We start from the raw sequence: 20,182 nt of genomic DNA on the forward strand, positions 1-20,182 counted from the left end.
AGGAAAAAATTGGTCAAGTGCGAGTCGGAATCGCGCCATTCATTATCTATACAACATTAGACACTATATTATTATAAACTTTTTTTTTCCGATTTAGCTGAAATTTTGAATGCGCGTATAAGTAATTTAAAAAAAAAATGAAGAAACACATTACTAAAAATTGTATTAATCAATAATAAATATATAAAAAGTCAAAATAAATATGTAAAAATATGTAAAAATTAAAAAAAAAACTATTAAAAAAAGTCGCTTTGACTAGGATTCGAACCTGCCTTACTACGGCTCCAACGTCATAGCAGCGTAAAGTCCTAATGCTTTAACCACGCGGCCACCTAGGACTTGAAAGATTCTATGTAAAATTCTTACTTAAAAGATAATGTTTAGTGAAAGTACTTTTTTATTAGGGTTCCGTACCCAAAGGGTAAAAACGGGAACCCTATTAAGACTTCGCTGTCCGTCCGTCCGTCCGTCTGTCACATATTAACCGTTATAGCTAAACAGTTGAAATTTTCACCACCAACATAGATACATTTACGTCCCTTAAATGCTGTTAAGAAGGTGAGTTTTGTTGATGTAAATAATAACTGTTTATATATTTATAATTATTTTATTTTTGTTTCTCCACAAATAAATTATTAAAAGAAAATATGGAAAAGTGGGCAACGCTGTGCCGGTGGATCACCCAAATAAACGTTTATTTGGTATGATCTATATAACATCACTGAAAAAACTAATGCTTTAATGGCAAATGATTCCGCGCATTTGCCGTTTTCGCTTTTTTGCCAAGGGAGACTCCTTAAATTCAATAGCACTGCTTTTGTGCCAAACAAAACCACTGCAATTAAATCGGTCATTCGAGAAACCCCGTAAGTCCAAAAAATACAATTTTTGGTTTTCATTTGAGAAACACCGTAACTCTCGGACTTATGGGGTTTCTCAAAGGAATAGCGTACGCTCATATTTATTTGGATCATTAGTGCTATGACATCAAGAAGGGTATTGGGGTAAATTCACCATGCATTTGCCTCGTTATGCCATTCAGGCAAATTAATTATTTTCACGTCAAATTTAAGAGTTTTAAATTAAAATCCATGCTTTTTTCGCAAATCGGATTTTAGCAGAAAATTATTGCATTTGGGACAAATTTTGCGTGGATTCATCTTACTCCTTTTATTGGAATTATATGCTTTTATCTCCAATGTCAAACTTTTCAGCTGAAAGCCATGCTTTTGGTAGCAAGTCGGCGCTCTTGGCATAAGTAGCCATTGTTGCCTATATTTGCATCGTGACGCGATCAACCTTTTACGTGCGTGTTAGTATTAGTATTAGTAGGTATCATCGGTCCCTTTGAACAACCAGCAAGTGGAGCGTGTTTTGTCGACGAATATGAGCAGCGTGGAAGAATTTTTGGCCAAGTGGCGCCTAGAACATTTGCTATCAACATTTCAAGGAACGTAGAAACAATAAGGCTTTGTTTGATTTTGTTTATGCATGATTTCCTAAGAGGATTTATATAAAAACAAATAAACAATGGGTGGAATGAAGAAAGATAACGTGGCAAAAGATTTTGCTTAAATTTCTGGAAATAACTTATACACAGTTTATAAACAACAAACAAAGAGAGTACAAAGAAGCATTTACTATTTACTTTGCTTTTTTTTTCATATTTTACCCATTGTTTGGTTGTACTTTTGACTATTCAATCATGGCATGAATGTTAAAAAATATGACGCATTATAAAGCCGCGACCTACGATTGGGTTATAGATGATTTTTACATAAATTCACCTTGGTAGCACAGTATAATAATACTATTGTTGTGGACCCGTGTGGACTCGACCTAACCTAACTTTATGTCCCGCCCTCAGATGACCTTCACATCGCATTAAAGAATAGATACCGTAATGATTCATTCGAGAAAAAACGTGTTCGAGAAAAATCGAGTTCCACTGGAATGGAGTAGTACATACGAGAACAATCGAAGCCTTCTTTATGCACCTAACGATCTATGGACTATTCTAGAAATCTTTAGCTGTAGGTATAAAAGCCGGCGGCTGTAGCCTAAAGAGGGCAGTTATAAATAAACGAGTACAGTTGACGCGCTAAAATTCAAAATAAATTCTTAGTTATAAATCGTTTGTAAATAGTTCTTTAAGTCTTTATCCCATATATTCACATACTATCGCCGTTATGTACAGGGCTTCGCCACCATCGCTAAACCATTAACCAGACTTAGAATTTTTTTTTTAGAATTTAGAATGAGTGGGAGGGGGGTTAATCACTTCGACCTTACAGATCCATTGTGTCCCCCTTTCTTGAATCATAACTCATCATACAGTCCCAGGGCTTTGACAAAAGCCAGTATCTGGGACGGTTTTATAGAGGGTAGTTCTCCATCTCCAATATTAGTTCTCCATCTCCAATATATTAACCAGACTTACAGAAGGCGAGAGGCGTTTCTCTTGGGACTCAGATTCTGACGAGGCATTCCGAACATTGAAGAAGGCCCTGACTAGTGCGCCCATACTTAGCTACCCCCTTGGCAACGGAAACTTTATATTGGATACCGACGCTGGCAATGTTGGATTAGGCGCTGTTCTGTCTCAAATCCAGGATGGTCAAGAAAAAGTAATTGGTTATTTTAGTAAGACCTTGTCAAAACTGGAAAGGAACTACTGCGTGACCAGACGAGAATTACTAGCCGTAGTTAAAGCAGTGGAACACTTCTACAAGTATCTCTATGGAAGAAAGTTCTTGTTAAGAACAGACCATGCTGCTTTGAAATGGCTGTTGCAGTTTAAGAATCCTGAAGGGCAGGTAGCTAGATGGATCGAACGATTACAAGAATTTGACTTCGACACAGAACATCGAGCTGGGGCAATCCATCGAAATGCCGGCGCACTTTCCAGAAGACCTTGCGATAAGGACTGTAAGCATTGTTCCCGAGCAGAAGAGAAAGAAGCGAAACTCGTAAGAACAACTGTGGTTAATGATACTTGGCAACCCGAAGATCTTGCAAATGACCAAACCAGTGACCCAGAATTAGGTTTAGTAATTAACTAGAAAAATGCAGACCTAAGACCAACGTGGGAAGAAGTTTGCAGATATTCGCCGAACGTAAAGTCGTACTGGGCTCAGTGGAATTCCTTGGTAATAGATAACGGACTACTTCGCCGTGTGATCGAGAGACCGGAGGGACAAGAAGAGAGAAGGCAGATCGTCATTCCAAAGAAGAGGATCCCGGAAGTCTTGGAGGAAGTTCACAATGGAACCAGCGGTGGACATCTCGGTGTTACCAAGACACTTGCAAGCTGCGGGAACGGTTCTATTGGGTGAACTGCAAAGGAGATGTGAGGAAATGGTGCAAGAAATGTGACGTTTGCGCCGCCATCAATGGACCACAAAAGCGCGGTAAAGCCCCAATGCGCCAGTACAATGTAGGCAGTCCCTTCGAACGAATAGCGATCGACGTGGTTGGTCCTTTCCCAGAGTCGAACGATGTCAACAAATATATTGTGGTAGTAATGGATTACTCCGCAAATGGGTCGAGGCCTACGCGTTGCCAAATCAAGAAGCGTCCACCATTGATGCCCTTGTTAAAGAATGGATCTGCAGGTTTGGTGTTCCCATGGAGCTTCATTCCGATCAGGGAAGAAACTTCGAGTCCAATCTGCTCCAAGGCGTCTCTGTGAAGTCCTTAACATCAGCAAGACCAGGGCGACTGCTCTACATCCACAATCCGATGGGATGGTTGAACGCATGAACAGAACTATCAACCGTTATCTGGCCAAAGTAGTCTCTGACCACCAAAGAGACTGGGACAAATTCCTTCACCGTTCATCCACCCAAGAATCTACAGGGCAAACTTCAGCCAGCATCGTTATGGGACGGGAAGTGCGCCTACTCTGTGATCTGAAATTTGGTTGCCGACCGGGAGAAGAAGTCGCCGGAGAAGATTATGTACACACACTACGTCAAAGGATGGACGACATCCATCAGCGAGTCCGCCTAAATATTCAAAGTGCTAGTGACCGAATGAAGGAACACTACGACATTCAAGTTGAGCATGGAGGATACCAACCAGGGAAGTTGGTGTGGCTATACAACCCGCAGAGACGTTGTGGGTTATCTCCGAAGCTACAATCCTCGTGGGAAGGGCCATACGAAGTCATGGATAGGATTAATGACGTCGTATACCGTATCAGAAAATTGCCAAAAGGAAAGCCGAGGGTAGTCCATTTCAACTGTTTGAGCAAGACGAAATAGAGGATCGTGCTTGGACCGTGAGAACCTGCAGCTTTGATCCCCCTGATTCGGAGATGTCCTTTGACGATTTCATGGCCCGATACAACAGCAGTCAGAAGGCTCGCTATGGTGTAACCAAAGAAGAACAACGAGACCTCTTTTCCGTGCCTCCTGATTATTCGCTCGCTCACTGTGTGGCCCGAGATTTGCGGATGTCCAGAGGAATCGCTGCGACGTTCAATGAGATGTTTGGGCGTGTCGGAGAACTACGCCGACAGGATCCAGAGGTTGGAAGCGTCTTGAGGCTAACCGACAATGAACATGGTCAAGCAAGGCACATTTTCTACCTAGTCACCAAGGAATGGTCCCCAAGTAAGCCGACTTATCTCAATCTATGGAACACCCTGATTGAACTGAGAGAAGCCTTGCTAAACAACAACATTACACGATTGGCCATTCCGAAGCTGGCGTGTGGACTCGATGGTTTGAGTTGGCGTACAATCCGAAACATGATTGAAGTCTTGTTCAGATTTACGGGAATCGAGATCCTCGTTTGCTGCTACAACTCAAAGCTGAGATCGGGAGAGAAAACTGTAGACTGCTATTTCTACCAGACTTTTCAATGCACCAGGGGCCAGCTTTGCAAATACCTTCATTCACCGTGTACATCTCGGGACGAGCATAACTTTATGTTCCGCCCTCAGATGACCTTCACATCGCATTAAAGAATAGATACCGTAATGATTCATTCGGACGTTCGAGAAAAATCGAGTTCCACTGGAATGGAGTAGTACATACGAGAACAATCAAAACCTTCTCTATGCATCTAACGATTTATGGACTATTCTAGGAATCTTTAGCTGTAGGTATAAAAGCCGGCGGCTGTAGCCTAAAGAGGGCAGTTATAAATAGACGAGTACAGTTGACGCGCTAAAATTCAAAATAAATTCTTAGTTATAAATCGTTTGTAAATAGTTCTTTAAGTTTTTATCGTTATTGTTTTTTTTTTGTTAATTAGTGTTAAATAAATAGTGTTTAAATAAATTGTGACTTTCTATCCACACGGAACCGACGAAAAACGTAACACTATTATAGGACTGTGTTGGTTATAGTTTATTTATTTAGAAAAATAAATAAAAGTATCTTGGAAAATTCCTGATTTCATCAGAAAGAACTACAGAAAATAAGTTGGTGATGGACGTCCATCTTTTTTCATCTGAAATCCTTCGTGTTCTTAGGTTAAATGCGCGAGCATTTGTAGCAAATGCTAAATATTTCATTACAATTGAACAAAATTTTTTTATCAGCTCTTGTTCATATTTTGTATTGTGAATGACTTATGTAAAATATGCTTTGTTTTCTTGCAGAGCAAAATATCGACGGAATCGATGTAATAAAGTGCCTTTCACAAGAAGAAGTGAATAATTCTAGTAAATAATGTTCTGGGGGACAAAATCAAATTAATCAAAGCTATTGAAAGTTTGAAAGTAATAAATGAAGTATCCATCAGCCATCATCAACTTGATGAAAACAGTGATGTAAATGATATATATTAGTTTTGTTTATTTCAAATGTGAAACTTAAAATGTTCTTTTATTTTTAGTATAAGTTATCTTTAAAAAAAGTTTTATTTTTGTTAAGCAAAGATACATCCAAATAAACAATAAAAATATTTTCTAAATTTTGTATTATTTTTAAATTTACCCTAACCCGAACCATACAAAGTCAATTTTTAATTCAAATATATTTGCTGCAAATAATTGATATTGTTGTCTACTTAATTAGGTATAAATAACGCCACATACACTCAAATAACACTTATTTGCAAATATATTTGAAAGAAAAATTGACCCTGTATGATTCGGGTTAAGGTGAATTTTTGTAACAAATTCCCAGTGCTTTAGTTACAAAAACCACAGTGCCTTTGTTACAAATTCGTAATGATTTTGTCGCAAATTTCCACTATGTTGTTACAAATTCGAAGTGCTTTTGTCATAAATTCGCAGTGTTTCATAACAAATTCGAAGTGCTTCTATCGCAAATTTGCAGTACTTCATAACAAAGTTGAAGTGCTTCTGCCGTAAATTCGCGTTTTCATAATGGTCTTTGAAGACTTTGGTATGAAGTCATGCAAATCGCAATACTTTCAAGATAAGGCTGTAGTCATGGCAACCAGCGATTCTAAAGCGTTTATCCCAAATGCATCTTGAAATTACTCCAATTGAACCATGCATTTGGCATATATCAAGAGCATGGCGAAATTGGTTCAAATGCGTTCGCCCTTGGGCCGATAGATTTGTTTTTTCAGTGATGTCTTAAAAGGTATAAACTTTTCTAAAAAAAACATTTTTCAAAAATCAGAGTATAATACTATAAAGTATACTGTGCTGGTAACTGTTACTTTTGGGTCGGCATTTACATGTGTGGAGGTAAATCGCATAGGGATCATTATTAAGTCGGAGTGAGAGAAATGCGACGGTGTGCTGTTGCGGCGTTGTCGGTACGCCTTTCCCTATTAAGTAAAGTAAAATCACGATCGTAAACCGCTTATTTTTAAAAGACTTTTTTTAAGAGATAACTAGATAAAATCATTAGACATGTTTCTGAGCATCTGAAATGGAATTATAAGGATATCGTTACGGTGTCATTTTTTTATAACGAGGAAACGTCAAAATTCTTGAAAAAACTACAATCTATTATGATACTAATAGATTTCGAGATATCGATTTTTCAATTCAGAGTTCTAATAGCGCGACCACTATCGAACACCCACTCAATTCCACATATTTTTACCAAAAATGCAAGTGTTTCTAGCTTACACTTAAAAAATTCAAGCTATAAGGAAAATTACAACGACTCGTTAATAAATAAACAAATTAAGTATCACGAGACGTAATTAAATCGTGAAGCTGAATGCATGACGTACACCCTTCCTAGAACTTTAAGTACTGACAGAGGTATTGATTGATTGATTAGGTCGACCGGTCAACTGCGACAAATCTGCTATATCCCCTTCCACGTCTCTTAGCTATGTGCACAGTTTCTCGGTTTTCATACGTTTGGCAAAGTGTTTAATAATAATTAATTAATAATTAATGATTAATAATTAATTAATAATTAAATCAAAGCAAATCCATAGATACATTACTATAATTAAATTTTAATGTATTAAAATGAAAATCACAAACCGAAATCCTAATATAGAGCTTCGGAAGCCTGGGTCACTCTGTAAGTGCATTACTAAATACGAACATGATTACCTCATTTATAAGAAGTCTTCGGTCTTGAATACTCAACCCTAACTCAGGTAGGTCCAAATCCCCATGAACTCCTACGATTTTTTCTCTAAATTTTGGACACTCCAGCTTCATTCTTTGGAAAATTATGTCGTCAAACATCTCGTCAATTCGTTCTTCCATCGATTTCCCTTTTTTACTACGCACCAGGAGGTAAATTTTAGTCACTGTTGGACAAGATCTAAGAAGTTTTTCGAGTAGAATTTTTCCTAGAAGCACATTATTAACATTATTAATATAGGTAAAATTACTACTAGTAAAATATTATTATTATTCTCTCCAAAAAAATCCTTTAGGGGTATTTCGCCACTTTGGAACGTCAACGGTTCCTTGTAGACGTATCTGTTCTAAAAAAGTAAAGTGTTCTCGAATAGTTAAATTTAAAAAAAATTAAATAGTTTTTTTCTTTATTCTTTGTATTTTTTTTTGCTTCCGACGATGGAAAGAGATAAACTTTCCGAAACGTTAAGCATTTTTTTCTTTGTTAGGCAAATTTGTATAACTGTAAACATAACTTCTGACAAGCAGTGTCCGTTTAGGTTTAACGCCAGAAGTGTTTACAAAAAATAACTATTTTATTTTTTAGACTTTCTTGCAGTGCAGTGGCGAAATACCCATAAAGGATTTTTTTGGGGTGATAAATCCGCCACATAGGTATAGACATTTTTTATTATTATTATTATTACTGCTACAACTCTACTGCTACTCTAGTATAGTTATCAATAAATTATATAATTCTTGCCGTGAACTGGCTATGAAAAAAGTCCACGCTGTGTTTGTCCATTTCGGGAAAATAAACCAACCTCTCACGACCGGTTTCTGGGCCCTTATCCTTCATCAGCTGAGCTCTGCTCTGGTCCATTTCGAAATATGACAAACACATCGCGGATAATTTCAATGGGTACTGTCGAAACCTATCGGTTAAGGCGCATTCTCATGAGTCAAATTTGGTTGAACAATTTTAGTTAGAGTAGTTAGTAACAACTTTAGTTGATCAACAAAAATTGAATAAAAACTATAGTGAGAACTACTGTTACAATGGACTTGATCAACTTTTTAGTTGTTCAACAAAAGTTTGATCCATTCAAACTTTTGTCGTTCAAGTCACAAATCGCTTTCAAGTTGAAATCAAGTTTTGGTAGTTTTTGGCAAGAAATATTATTGAAAATAAAAAAATAGTGTTAACAATGAGACAAAAACGACGTTTTTTACGATATTTGATTGCATCACATATTTTTTTTTAATTCGTCTTGTATTAAAACTGTAATCACCTGTACACATTCACGAACAATTTCGATCGACGCTATTTTTAAACTGAACCGGGACTATAAATTTCTGCTGCATATGTGAAGGTGAACTTTACTTGATCAAGTCTTCATTCAATTTTTGTTGGTCAACTAAAGTTGTTCAACTAAACTTGACTCGTGAGAACGCGCCTTTAGATATTAAATCGCCAGTACATTGTGGAGATCTGGTAGAGACACCTACAACTGTCTTATAACTAGACTTACCTACAAATCCAGTTGATCCTGTAATGAGAATTTTTGATCCATCATAGAATTTTTGAATTGGTGTAAGATCCCCCTCGCAGGAATGCATTTCATGTTTATCACTGTCATTTTTGATGAATGGATATTCCTCTAAGATTTTAGAGATTTTTTGATTTTCAAAAGTTGAGAACTCTACAAAAAATAACCAAAAATATATTTACTTACATTATTTTTATTTTGTAATTTTGTTTTTTTGCCTCTTTAACTAATTTTATTTTTGATATAGCTTAATACAGATAATATAGGGTCCTTTATAAGATGCTTTTAATAAGAGATGTATTTTAGACATTTGTAGCTTCTATAATAAAAAAAATATGATATTTGTTTAAGTGCAAATCTAAAGTACGTATTAGAAGGGTATTAGGATGTATTTCAGAAAAATATATTTTAACTTCTTTAGGAGGTTTAAGAAAGTACGAGTGTAAAAAATTAAGAGAGATTAAAATTAAATTTCAAAATATTTTTGTCAACATACATTTGATTCAAACATATTTTCAAATTTAAGTTGTATATTTTTACAACGTCTCATACGCCTCGGAGGTTCCAAGGAGGACGACAGTTTGTATTGAAATGAAATTTTGTGAGCATATTTAGGTTAATAGAGATTACTTTTTAAAAATATAGAGAGTTCCACAGGGTGTCCCCCAAAAAAGTTACATATCAAAGTTTTTTTTTTCGTTTTCTGTAATGGAACAAACACCCTATATATTAATTATTGATTTCCGGATTTTGGGAGAAAAATAATGGTGAGTTTTATAAGAGAAGTATATGACTAAAATGTAATGGTTTTTGACATATTTAACATTTTCTAGAAATAAAGAACAATTTTTGAACTATGGTAAATGTCCCAGTTATCGTCACATTAAGGGAATATCTCAATTCAGTTAGCTATAAAATCCAAATTATTTAGTATAAGTCTTACAAGAAAATTAAATATGACACTGAGGAATATTTTTATTTAAAGTTTAAATAAAACTTTAATAACTTGACCGATATTTTCGTTTATTTTAAAGAAAAACTAAAAAAACTACAATAATTGTTCTAAATATCGTCACCTCTCTACCTATATATCGACACCAACTTATCCCAATTTTCGTCACATCTTTATATGTATTATTATACACAAAAAACGTTGTTTTTTACAAAAGTTTATTTAGCAATTGCGACACATTGCAAAAAACAAGATATAAACAATTAAATAATTAAAAAAATAAGCATACAAAATAAAATTTGAATTAAGAATATCTCCGACATCATGCTCAAAAATAATGCAGATATAATAATTAGTGAATACAAAGTATTTAACATTTTTATAAAAAAAACAAACAAAAAAAACAGTAACATCATATTAGTAAATAAGTACATTTAAATTAGTAAATAAACTTTTAATTTGAGAAATTAGTTTTACTTTGGCATATCAGTTTAAGATATAATATCAGGTATATCAATTAGATATAATATCATAATCAGGTATATCATAAAAACCTCTTTTATTTTTTTTAGTTTTGGTAACAATATCCCTTTTAATATAGTCCAAAATATCTTCCGAACTCTAATATTTTCCATTTTTAAAATCACCGGTATTTTACAGGAAACCTATATTAATTGGCCTAAATTCCGTCGCAGACATCCAGTTCTCGTCATCCATTTTTAATTGATAATTTAAGGTAGAATTAATAATAATAGTGAGTGACGAAAATTTGGCACATCAAATAGAGCATCTTCATACTTACATTTATGGAAAGAAATATTTAAATTATAGAAAAATGAATTTTAAACTGAATCAAATAATTCTGTCTATAATGACCCAATCTTCGTCAATGGTGACGATAAAATACGGTACGCTCCGTTGTGACGTGTCCCGAAAACCGTCACCCATTTTTTTATTAATATTACAGAAAAAACATATTTTTTTATATGAATACATATAATAAAAAAAACCTTTTACACTAGTAATTAATTATATTTGGACCTTAGTTACTAAATTACATTATTGTGACCGGACTTAACGAAGTTGCCGCCCCAGGCTAAAAAAAATTGCCGCCCCTTAACATTTTTTTTTAATTAAAAAAATTACGGATATAAAAAACATTTATTTGAATACAGGACCAACAACAGAATAGACCAACAGAACAGATAAACACAGAACATAAAATAAATATTAAAATATTCATATAAAATGACAACAAACGAACAACAAAACTATAAGGTTTGCTTATATGCCTATAAAGGTTTCTTACGTACTTTTTTGTTCGCAAAATTATCAATTACTTCATCATCTTCATCAATTTCCTCATCGTGATTTAGACGTTCTGTTTCTATAGTGGACCGTAAATAAGTTTTAATACGTTTCAATGCAGAAAACGAGCGTTCAGCAGAAAAGTTAGTAATAAAAGTACATGAGAAGATTCTTAATGCTATGAAAGTATTTGGAAACAGGTCTTGAGTCTTGAGCGTTTTTTTCATAAATTATTTTAAGAAGCTCTCTATCTCTAGCAGATGGTTTTGCTGACTTAATGCATTTTACAAAGTCACGAAAATGTATTAATTCATTAGGCATTGACTCATCTAAATCATTTGGATAACAGGTTATTAAATGTCTGGACTTATCGGTAATGTCGTCAATACTTAAAGTAGATAAATCACTAAAGAAACCAAATTTGGTTGAAAAGTCATTGTAGGCATTTTTCCTGTAAGAAATTTCAACGATTAATTTATCAATAATAACATTAAATACATTTATCCTAAAATCGTCCCTAGCGTTAAATAGAGTTTCATTATCATTGGTTACATCACAATGTCATTTCCGTATCACTTTTCTCTTTTTATCTGCCGCATATTCTTTCTCACCGAACAATTCTATGGCCCTTCTTTCATATTCCTCAAATGATTTAGTATTATCTAGATTTCTAATTACAGAAAAATATTTTTCCAATGAGCTATATAAATCTGCAGCAAGTTGTAGATCAATATCCACCATTTGAAGCTTTTTATTGACCGCATCTAATCTATTTAAAACGTCTCTCCAAAATACCGCCATAAAACCCATTTCTAGGCTTTTATAGAATAGTTTAAGGAGACTATAGAAGCGTTTAATCGGGTTTTAGGCTTTTCGGTATCGTCTTCAGAAATTGACTCCAACGTGGATTTTATTTCATTGGAAGACAAAGATAGTGATTGGCAAGTTTCATTTCGTGCAGACCAACGTGTTTTTGGATGTATTTTTGTACCAATGTATTTATTAACTGGATGCATGGCACAATGTAGTAAAAAATAACCCAAGCGAATTATATATTTAAACAAAAATAATAGTTAAATAAATAAATATGTAATCGGTTAAGGCTATATTCCAAATATTTTATGAACAAATAAAAGTTAAAAAAAAGATAAATATTTTGGTATGCTCAAAATTTGCCGCCCCTAAAAATCTGCCGCCCCAGGCCCGGGCATAGTTGGCCTAGGCCTAAGTCCGGCGCTGATTGTGATAGAAAATCAAGAGGACTGTTGCTTTGCTTAGCTTATAAGGAATGTGTGGATTCTCATCAACGTCTAACTTCCAACTAAAATAGTCGTTATTCCACGTAAATGAAGTGGGCCATTTAAAAAAAGATGTATTGCAACGTTCCTAGATATATAAAACAACTATTATATTTAAAATTATTTATTGTGGAATTTTTTTTCTGAGATTCTTATTTTTTTAAAAAATATGGGAATATGACGAGAATTAGGACAGTGACGGTAATTGGGCTTTTACCATATATTATGTAAGAAAAATTGAAATGAAAATCACAAATCAAAAACCTAATACAGAGCTTCATTGGAAGCCTGGGTTACCCTGTAATAATTATAAATTTAAATTTTAAAATATAAAATAACTATAATAAAAAATAATTATAAAAACTTATTATTAACTATTAGAACATATTACTTACCAAACTGCTCCGCAATCATTTCAAAAAAAATTATATCTGCTAAATAAAAAAAAATATCCTAAAATTTTCAGTCAGTATCAGTCAATATATCACCTTGCAGTACTCCCAGACACACCCAAAGCAATATTATTACTTTCATATAGTTATTGTCTTTATAATATATATTAATAAGTGAATATGAGGTAATTAGATGTGAACAAAAAAAAGATTGTTTTTAAAAACAAGTTTTCGTGGATAAATATTTCACAACGAGTGCAGTTTGAACATTTTGCGTAACAGAATAATTAATCAGCATAAGAGACAATAGGTCGAAAAAAAACGGCGTCAGCGATGCCTCTGAAATAAAGATCGCTGTTATTTTATATGAAAAAATAAATGGGGAATGTTATCGATCGCGTCGTTTCCAAGCCAACTGGGGGCTTTTTTCCTTAATAAATTGGGGAAATAGGCAACCTAATGGACGAATTCGTGGCAAGGCTGATTTGATTTCCCCTTACGCCTCAAGTGCTGTATGGTGGAGACACCAATCGCTCTGCGGTCAACGCATAAAACACTTATTTTCTCTAATTCGGCTAGCGAAGGCATATCGAAGACGGTGTGGATCTGAAAGCGACAGTGTTGCTAAAATCTATATCTATATTTATATAAATCTGTAAGAGAGTCCTGATTCATTCATCACTGACTCATCAACGCCCAGACCAAACCCTTAACACTAGAAAGCTGAAATTTTGCACAGGGGTTCCTTTTATGATGTATACGTGAGATAAGAAAGGATTTTTTAAAATTCATCCCCTGGTACGGTAAAAAGGCGGCTGGAATATTACAATATATTTTATTTAAAAACGGTCAAGTTTCCGAAAAAACGCTTAAACACGTATATTTTATTTTATTTTTTTACATATTTTAAGATTTTTTAAAAACGTATACAGGGTGTTTCGAAAAATCTGGTCATTGATTAATCGCGATCCTGCTTAAAGCGCTTGACGTAAAAAGCTGATTTTTGGAAAACGGATTGACTTTAGGGTGTAGAGGTTAGATAAGAAGGGATTTTTCTAAACTCGAATTCTAAGGGGGTAAAACCACCCCTCAAATATTAGAATATTTTTTATTTAAAAACCGGTGAGTTTTTCGGAATGAGTTTTTCGGAAAAACTCTTAAACGCGTATACATTATTTTGTTGTTTTACATATTTTAAGATTTTTAAAAATTTATACAGGGTGTTTCATAAAATATGTCCATTGAGTAATCACGATTCTGCTTAAACTGCTTGACGTTTAAAGCTGATTTTTGGCAAACGGATTGACTGTGGGGTGTAGAGGTTCGATAAGGCGGGATTTCTCAAATCTCAAATTCCAAAAGGGTGAAAACGCCCTTCAAATATTACAATATTTGTTATTTAAAAAACGGTTAGTCTTTCGGGAAAACGCTTGGAGACGCATAGTTTATTTTGTTTTTTACATATTTTGAAATTTTTAAAAAAATCATACTTGGTTTCTTAACCAAGATTCTGCTTAAATTGCTTGATGTAAAAAGCTTATTTTTGGCAAACGGATTTTTCGAAAGTCAAATTCCAACGAGATGAAACTACCTCTTAAATATTACCAAGTTATACAGGGTGAGTCTTAAATAAGTGCAAATATTTTCAGGGGTTGTATATTTTGACCCCAGGAACATGTCTATGAGTTTTTTTTCGCAAAAAAAAGATGTTTAAAATCGTGCATTTTCTTTTAAATTTTTCGAAAACTTTTTAGAACTGCCTATTCACCGCAAATTTTCCCACGGTATAAATTCTTAATCTCTGATATTACCATAGTTACACCTTTACTCTATGGTTACGGCACTAAAATGGATGCAAATACAGAAAAAATCCGAAAAAAAATTCCAAAAAAAATCAATTTTTTAAATTTTCAAACTTAAATAACTCGGTTATTTTGGACTTATTTAAAAAATGGTAAAGAAAAAATATGTTTCTTTTGTCGAGATCTACCAGCCCTGAAAATATTTGCACTTATTTAAGACTCTCCCTGTATAATAATATCGCCATATTGTTTTTTCTCATGATGACATAAATGTGAGAAAATTTTATCCAATTTGTATGTTAATGGAAATTCTTGCTTTGCTTTATCATCACCATTACAATGATTAATTCGACGCGAACGAAGTCGCAGGTACACCCTAGTGTGTAATACGCCTGGTAATACGAGTATCTGTAATACGTTTGACGAAAATATCTTTGGATAAAAAATCAACGATTATGTATTGAAAATTTATTCATGTTGAACATAGAATAAACAAAAATAAAAATGCTTTTATAGGTACCTACTGAATATGTCGAGTATATGTATATAATATGTATGATCGAAAAAAATCGTTTAGTTGGCTTGGAAATTACGATTATTGACATTTACCATAATATTTTACATATCAAATAACAGCGATTTTCATTTCCAAGCCAACTCTGACGCCGCGCAGTTCTTTGTTTAATCATATAACCTATACAGTGTGTCAATTTTAAAACTTCCCACCCTTAATATCTTTCTTGCAGTTAAAAATATGAAAAATCAGAAAGACACGTCAATTTTATCTGTAAGAGGGACACTTTAAATTAATATTTATAGCCTTTTTCTTTTAACCCCCTAGAAAGAGGAGATGTCACCCTTACAATCTTAAATGGGAATGGTGGTCAAGTGGCACATCGTTTTAAAGGGCGTTTAATTATCTTTTCAGTGGTATCATACTTTGTTGTTTTTTGTCCAGATGTTTCCGAATAATCAGGTTTCAAACATGCAGAAATAACTAAACATGCCTGCATTGAGATTATGGTTTTCAGGCTAGTGTTTACACAAAAATTATTGCAATGGATCTCTTTATAGTACAAATGATAAGATCACATTACACCACTTACGCCCTATCTTATAAGTTGTTTAGAATGTTGTCAATTTTCCTGTTAACAATAATAAAGGGTGTTTTCAAACTCCTCCCTAACATTTCGGAAAACTTCACCGGGAATTGACCGGCATTCTGCTGTAATTCGCCTTTTAAGATCATCAATATCAGTAAGTTGTGTTCTATAAACAATGGATTTAAGATGTCCCCAAAGAAAGAAATCTAAGGGTGTTAAATACAGTGATCTTGGAAGCCATTCAATTGGTCCCCTTCTGCCATTCTATATACCCGGAAATCTCTCGTTTAACCACTGTCGGATCAGAAGAAAATAATGAGGTGGAGCCACCGTCCTGCTGGAATGTTAACAAATCCTCCTGTATACCTGATTAGAGGCTGCCACTCATTCGAATTTATGAAAAGAAACGCTAATGTTTATGATGTTTTCTGTTTATTAGTATTTCGACCCCACTAGAAAAATATAATGGCTACGTCCATGTTTCCACCTAATCTTATTGTACTACAAGAAGATCCATCATGATTTGTACTACAAGAAGATCCATTGCAATATTTTTTTGTGTAAACACTAGTCTGAAAACCATAATCTCAATGCAGGCATGTTTAATTATTTCTGCATGTTTGAAACGCGATTATTCGGAAACCTCTGGACAAAAAGCAACACAGTAGGATACCACTGAAAAGAGAATTAAACGTCCTTTAAAACGATGTGACACTTGACTACCATTCACATTTAAGATTGTAAGGGTGACATCTACCCCTCCTAGGGGGTTAAAAGAAAAACGCAAAAAATATTAATTTAAAATGTCCCCCTTACAAATAAAATTGACGTGTCTTTCCGATTTTTCATATTTTTAACTGCAAGAAAGATATTAAGGGTGGGAAGTTTTAAAATTGATACACTGTATATTTAATTATTTATTTTATTAATAAAATAACACTTTTGTGAAAATTTGGGCAAAAAATTTTCTTAGATCCAATTTAAAGATGCCATTACACGGCATGTGGAGCGCCGATCCACGCTCCAGGCGCGTGAAGCGCCGCGCCAAGACGCGCCTCACAGTGCGGCGGATGGTAATTCTAGCGGGACAAAACCTCAGAAGCGATGTTTGGGACTTAAAATTTAAGAACGTAGGAAATGGTTTAATATATGTGTAGCACCCATATGAGTTAAATTTATTTGTTTATTAACAACTTAATTTATCAATAATAAGATAATAAAACTATTATATTATTCGTACGTGACACACAAAAATCGTACTATAAACTATTGCTAAATAAATAAAATTATGATATAAGGTAAATACTTAAAAAAAATATTTTAGCAGTTATTTTTTAATTATTTTGTGATCTTGTGAAACCCTGTTTTATTTTAAAAAATTCTCTTTTATTTAAAAATAAATAAAATAGTTATTTTAATTTTAATTTTAACAGTCTGTAATTGTAAATTCATATATAATAAGTATCTAAGTCAATTTTTAAAACTTTTATTAAAACTAGTAATAATCATTTAGTTTTTATTAGTAATTATAAGAAATTAAAAAAGGCTTTTGCATATAGTCATGCTTTATTTAACTAGAACATCATTTGGATGTTTTTGTCTTAAAAAAAAAATTGCCGAACTGACTATTGGTGTCATTCATTGATTTTTTAACCTCAGTGTCTTTCGATGGAGTTTCAGTTAAGGTTTCAACGATTACAACAGTATCAATACTCCCACTAGCTTAGCTCATAACACTTGCAAAAGCTAATTATTATTTTCAATGCTCTTCAATTAATCCTTTAATGAGTCTTTGTTTCGTTATTATACTAGCCAATTGAAATAAAACTTTTGGGCGTCCACCTGTTAAGCTTGAACTCTAAAAAAACAAGGGAAAATGATCGTAGATGGGTCTTAGCACCTTTTTTTTCGTTACTAAGAGAGTTGGGATCTAAAAATTGCATCGCGATATCCTACAAAACGGTCAAGAGATGATGTTAGTTTTAAAACGCCTTTTTACATACCTTTGACAATTTCCAACATAATTTGGTTTTGGAATAGAATGTATGCACTTGTAAATATTTTGTTTTCGTATGACCTCTACCTGGCTGAGCAGAAAACGATCAAATTTGGTTGATAAAAATGTATACGACCAAAAAATAACTCTTGCATTTTTATATCAGTTGGAATTAACACTATTTATTCCTATCAGTACACATTTTTTGGCTTATTTTTACAAACAAAACGGTTTTGTCCCGCTAGACTTATCATCTACCGTACTGTGCGCCGATGGGACGACCGACCGGCAGGCAGATACAAAAAATGCATTATATAACTTTTTAACATAGATTATCGGTTTAAATTGGGTTTAAATTAATACAATCGAATAATTTATTCCCCAACTTTATTTTCAGTGCAGTTTATTAAGATAACAGAGTGGAAAGCAAAATCATCTGGTTAAATTAAATTAAATAAGATAAAAATACTTTTTAAACCAGGTTTATTTATGTTCAAAAGTTAAATAATAATTTTTTACCTTAATTATGAAAATAATTAAGGTAAAAAGAGTATATCGTATTTTCAGAAAGCCCATAACAAGGCAAATAAAATAAAAAAATAATACACTGGGTGTCATTTATAAATAGAAGTCAGATTTCGAAAATGACAGTTATAAGCGAAACTAGTTAACGTCACTGAATTCTATATAAAAAATTCAACTAGTCTCGTTGAGTTTTTTATTTTTTTTTAGTTTTCACCTTTTCGATAAGTTAACCAATATACGATGGGATCGAAAAATGCAACATTTTAAAATTCGCCCTGTATTTTAGGAACTAAAAAGTCTAGGACAACTCTTGTAGCATCTTTGGTTTGATTAAAAGTAGCATAGTGATGTGAAAACCGCATCTTTAGAAGTACAAATGCAATAAACATTTAAAAAGTTCAGTAATTATTACTCATAAGTACATACATAAGTCACCTCAGCAAAATTTATCTAGCGTTCCTTACCCTCTATATAACATTTAGAATAAATAATAATAATTATTTTAAACAATAACATGGTAGAGTATATTGGTATATCCTGTATTTTCAGTAATTTTTCCACATAATTAATATGATATTTATATTTTTCTTTAAGCGAATATCAAATTATGCATTTTCGCATTAAATGGAGATATTTAAATAAATTATGTAACAATTAAATTTAACTAAATTCAAAAAATTACTGGTGAAAAATTTTTCGCGGCGCGTTTGCTTTGGAGTGTGCAGTTTACCACCAGTCGACGGGAAGGACACGCCGCACAGTGCTTCGTCCCAGGGACAAAAATCAAAAAATAAGTTAATATTTACTAATATCTGAATATATAATTTTATACTTATAGCAATGTTCAACCATCCTGTATATTATTTTTCATAAACAGCCTTTTTGTTAGCAAATATTTTCTCTAAAAGTAAATTTTGCGATCATTATCTCATCAGTGAAAAGAATAACATTCATAGTAGTTCTGTATATTATGGAGTTAAACGGGTACGTACTTAATTGAAAGCCACTATGGATATTGTTAAACAAGGTATGTACTTTAAATTTATTTCTAAACAAGTTCGTGATTGTTTAGTTTTATGATTCTTAAATGGGTATAAAAATTTTACGTTTTCAAACTTCAAAAAGGCATTTTAAAAAAACATATCAAAACATATCGTATTTATTGAATATTTTTGTTGCCATATTCATACACTTTTAATTTTTGTATAGTTCACCTGCGTCTGCTTGCGACGAACTTTATTTTATAATACTTTTCAGATGGAGTAAAATTGATAAGCAATGCCGATCTGGCTAATACTTGGCTTGATCATAAGGACAAGAACTCAAAATTATTTGTATTTCAAAAAATATGTTCTTATTAGATATTGATGAACCTTCCAGTCAAATGAGACACCACTTGTGCCTGAAAAAGTCCACTATGTTGGAGCGAAACGTCAGAGCAAAACAAGAAAAGGAAAAAATAATATATGGATATGGTCTATTAAAGAGGTAACTATTAACATCCGAACCCCTCATACCGACAAAATGAACAGTAACAACGCGAAAAAGTAACATATTAGAAAATGATGTACAGAAATATCTTATATGTGAGGATACTTCATCTACCTGTGATTTGGATACTATAAATTTGGCAGATTCTGTTAGCAGTGATTCTCCTGAATCAGAGTAGTTACGATCTATGCATTTTGTTGTCCTGAAGTAAATTTATAGTATCTTAAGTTTTTTTTTTAATTAAAT

At 33.3% G+C, this 20,182-nt stretch overlaps 1 protein-coding gene across 2 annotated transcripts in view; it reads right to left on the reverse strand.

Moving 5' to 3' along the window:
- LOC115885022 (fatty acyl-CoA reductase wat-like) overlaps positions 1-20,182 on the reverse strand; it is a 39,414-nt gene that overhangs the window by 10,312 nt on the left and 8,920 nt on the right. Inside the window, exons 1-3 of one of the 2 annotated variants that reach the window (XM_030903765.1) lie at positions 13,023-13,328; positions 9,052-9,222; positions 7,505-7,749 (exon numbers count right to left, since the gene is read on the reverse strand). In XM_030903765.1, coding sequence (XP_030759625.1) covers positions 7,505-7,749; positions 9,052-9,222; positions 13,023-13,041 — 435 coding nt within the window. In that variant the 5' untranslated portion in view covers positions 13,042-13,328. Of the gene's footprint in view, positions 1-7,504; positions 7,750-9,051; positions 9,223-13,022; positions 13,329-20,182 lie in introns of those variants that run through there. The other variant, XM_030903766.1, reaches the window with a different exon arrangement.

The sequence above is a fragment of the Sitophilus oryzae genome, unplaced genomic scaffold (genome assembly GCF_002938485.1).
Source record: "Sitophilus oryzae breed Bouriz unplaced genomic scaffold, Soryzae_2.0 scaffold_359_pilon_pilon, whole genome shotgun sequence".
In the NCBI taxonomy this organism is placed as follows: Eukaryota; Metazoa; Arthropoda; class Insecta; order Coleoptera; family Curculionidae; genus Sitophilus; species Sitophilus oryzae.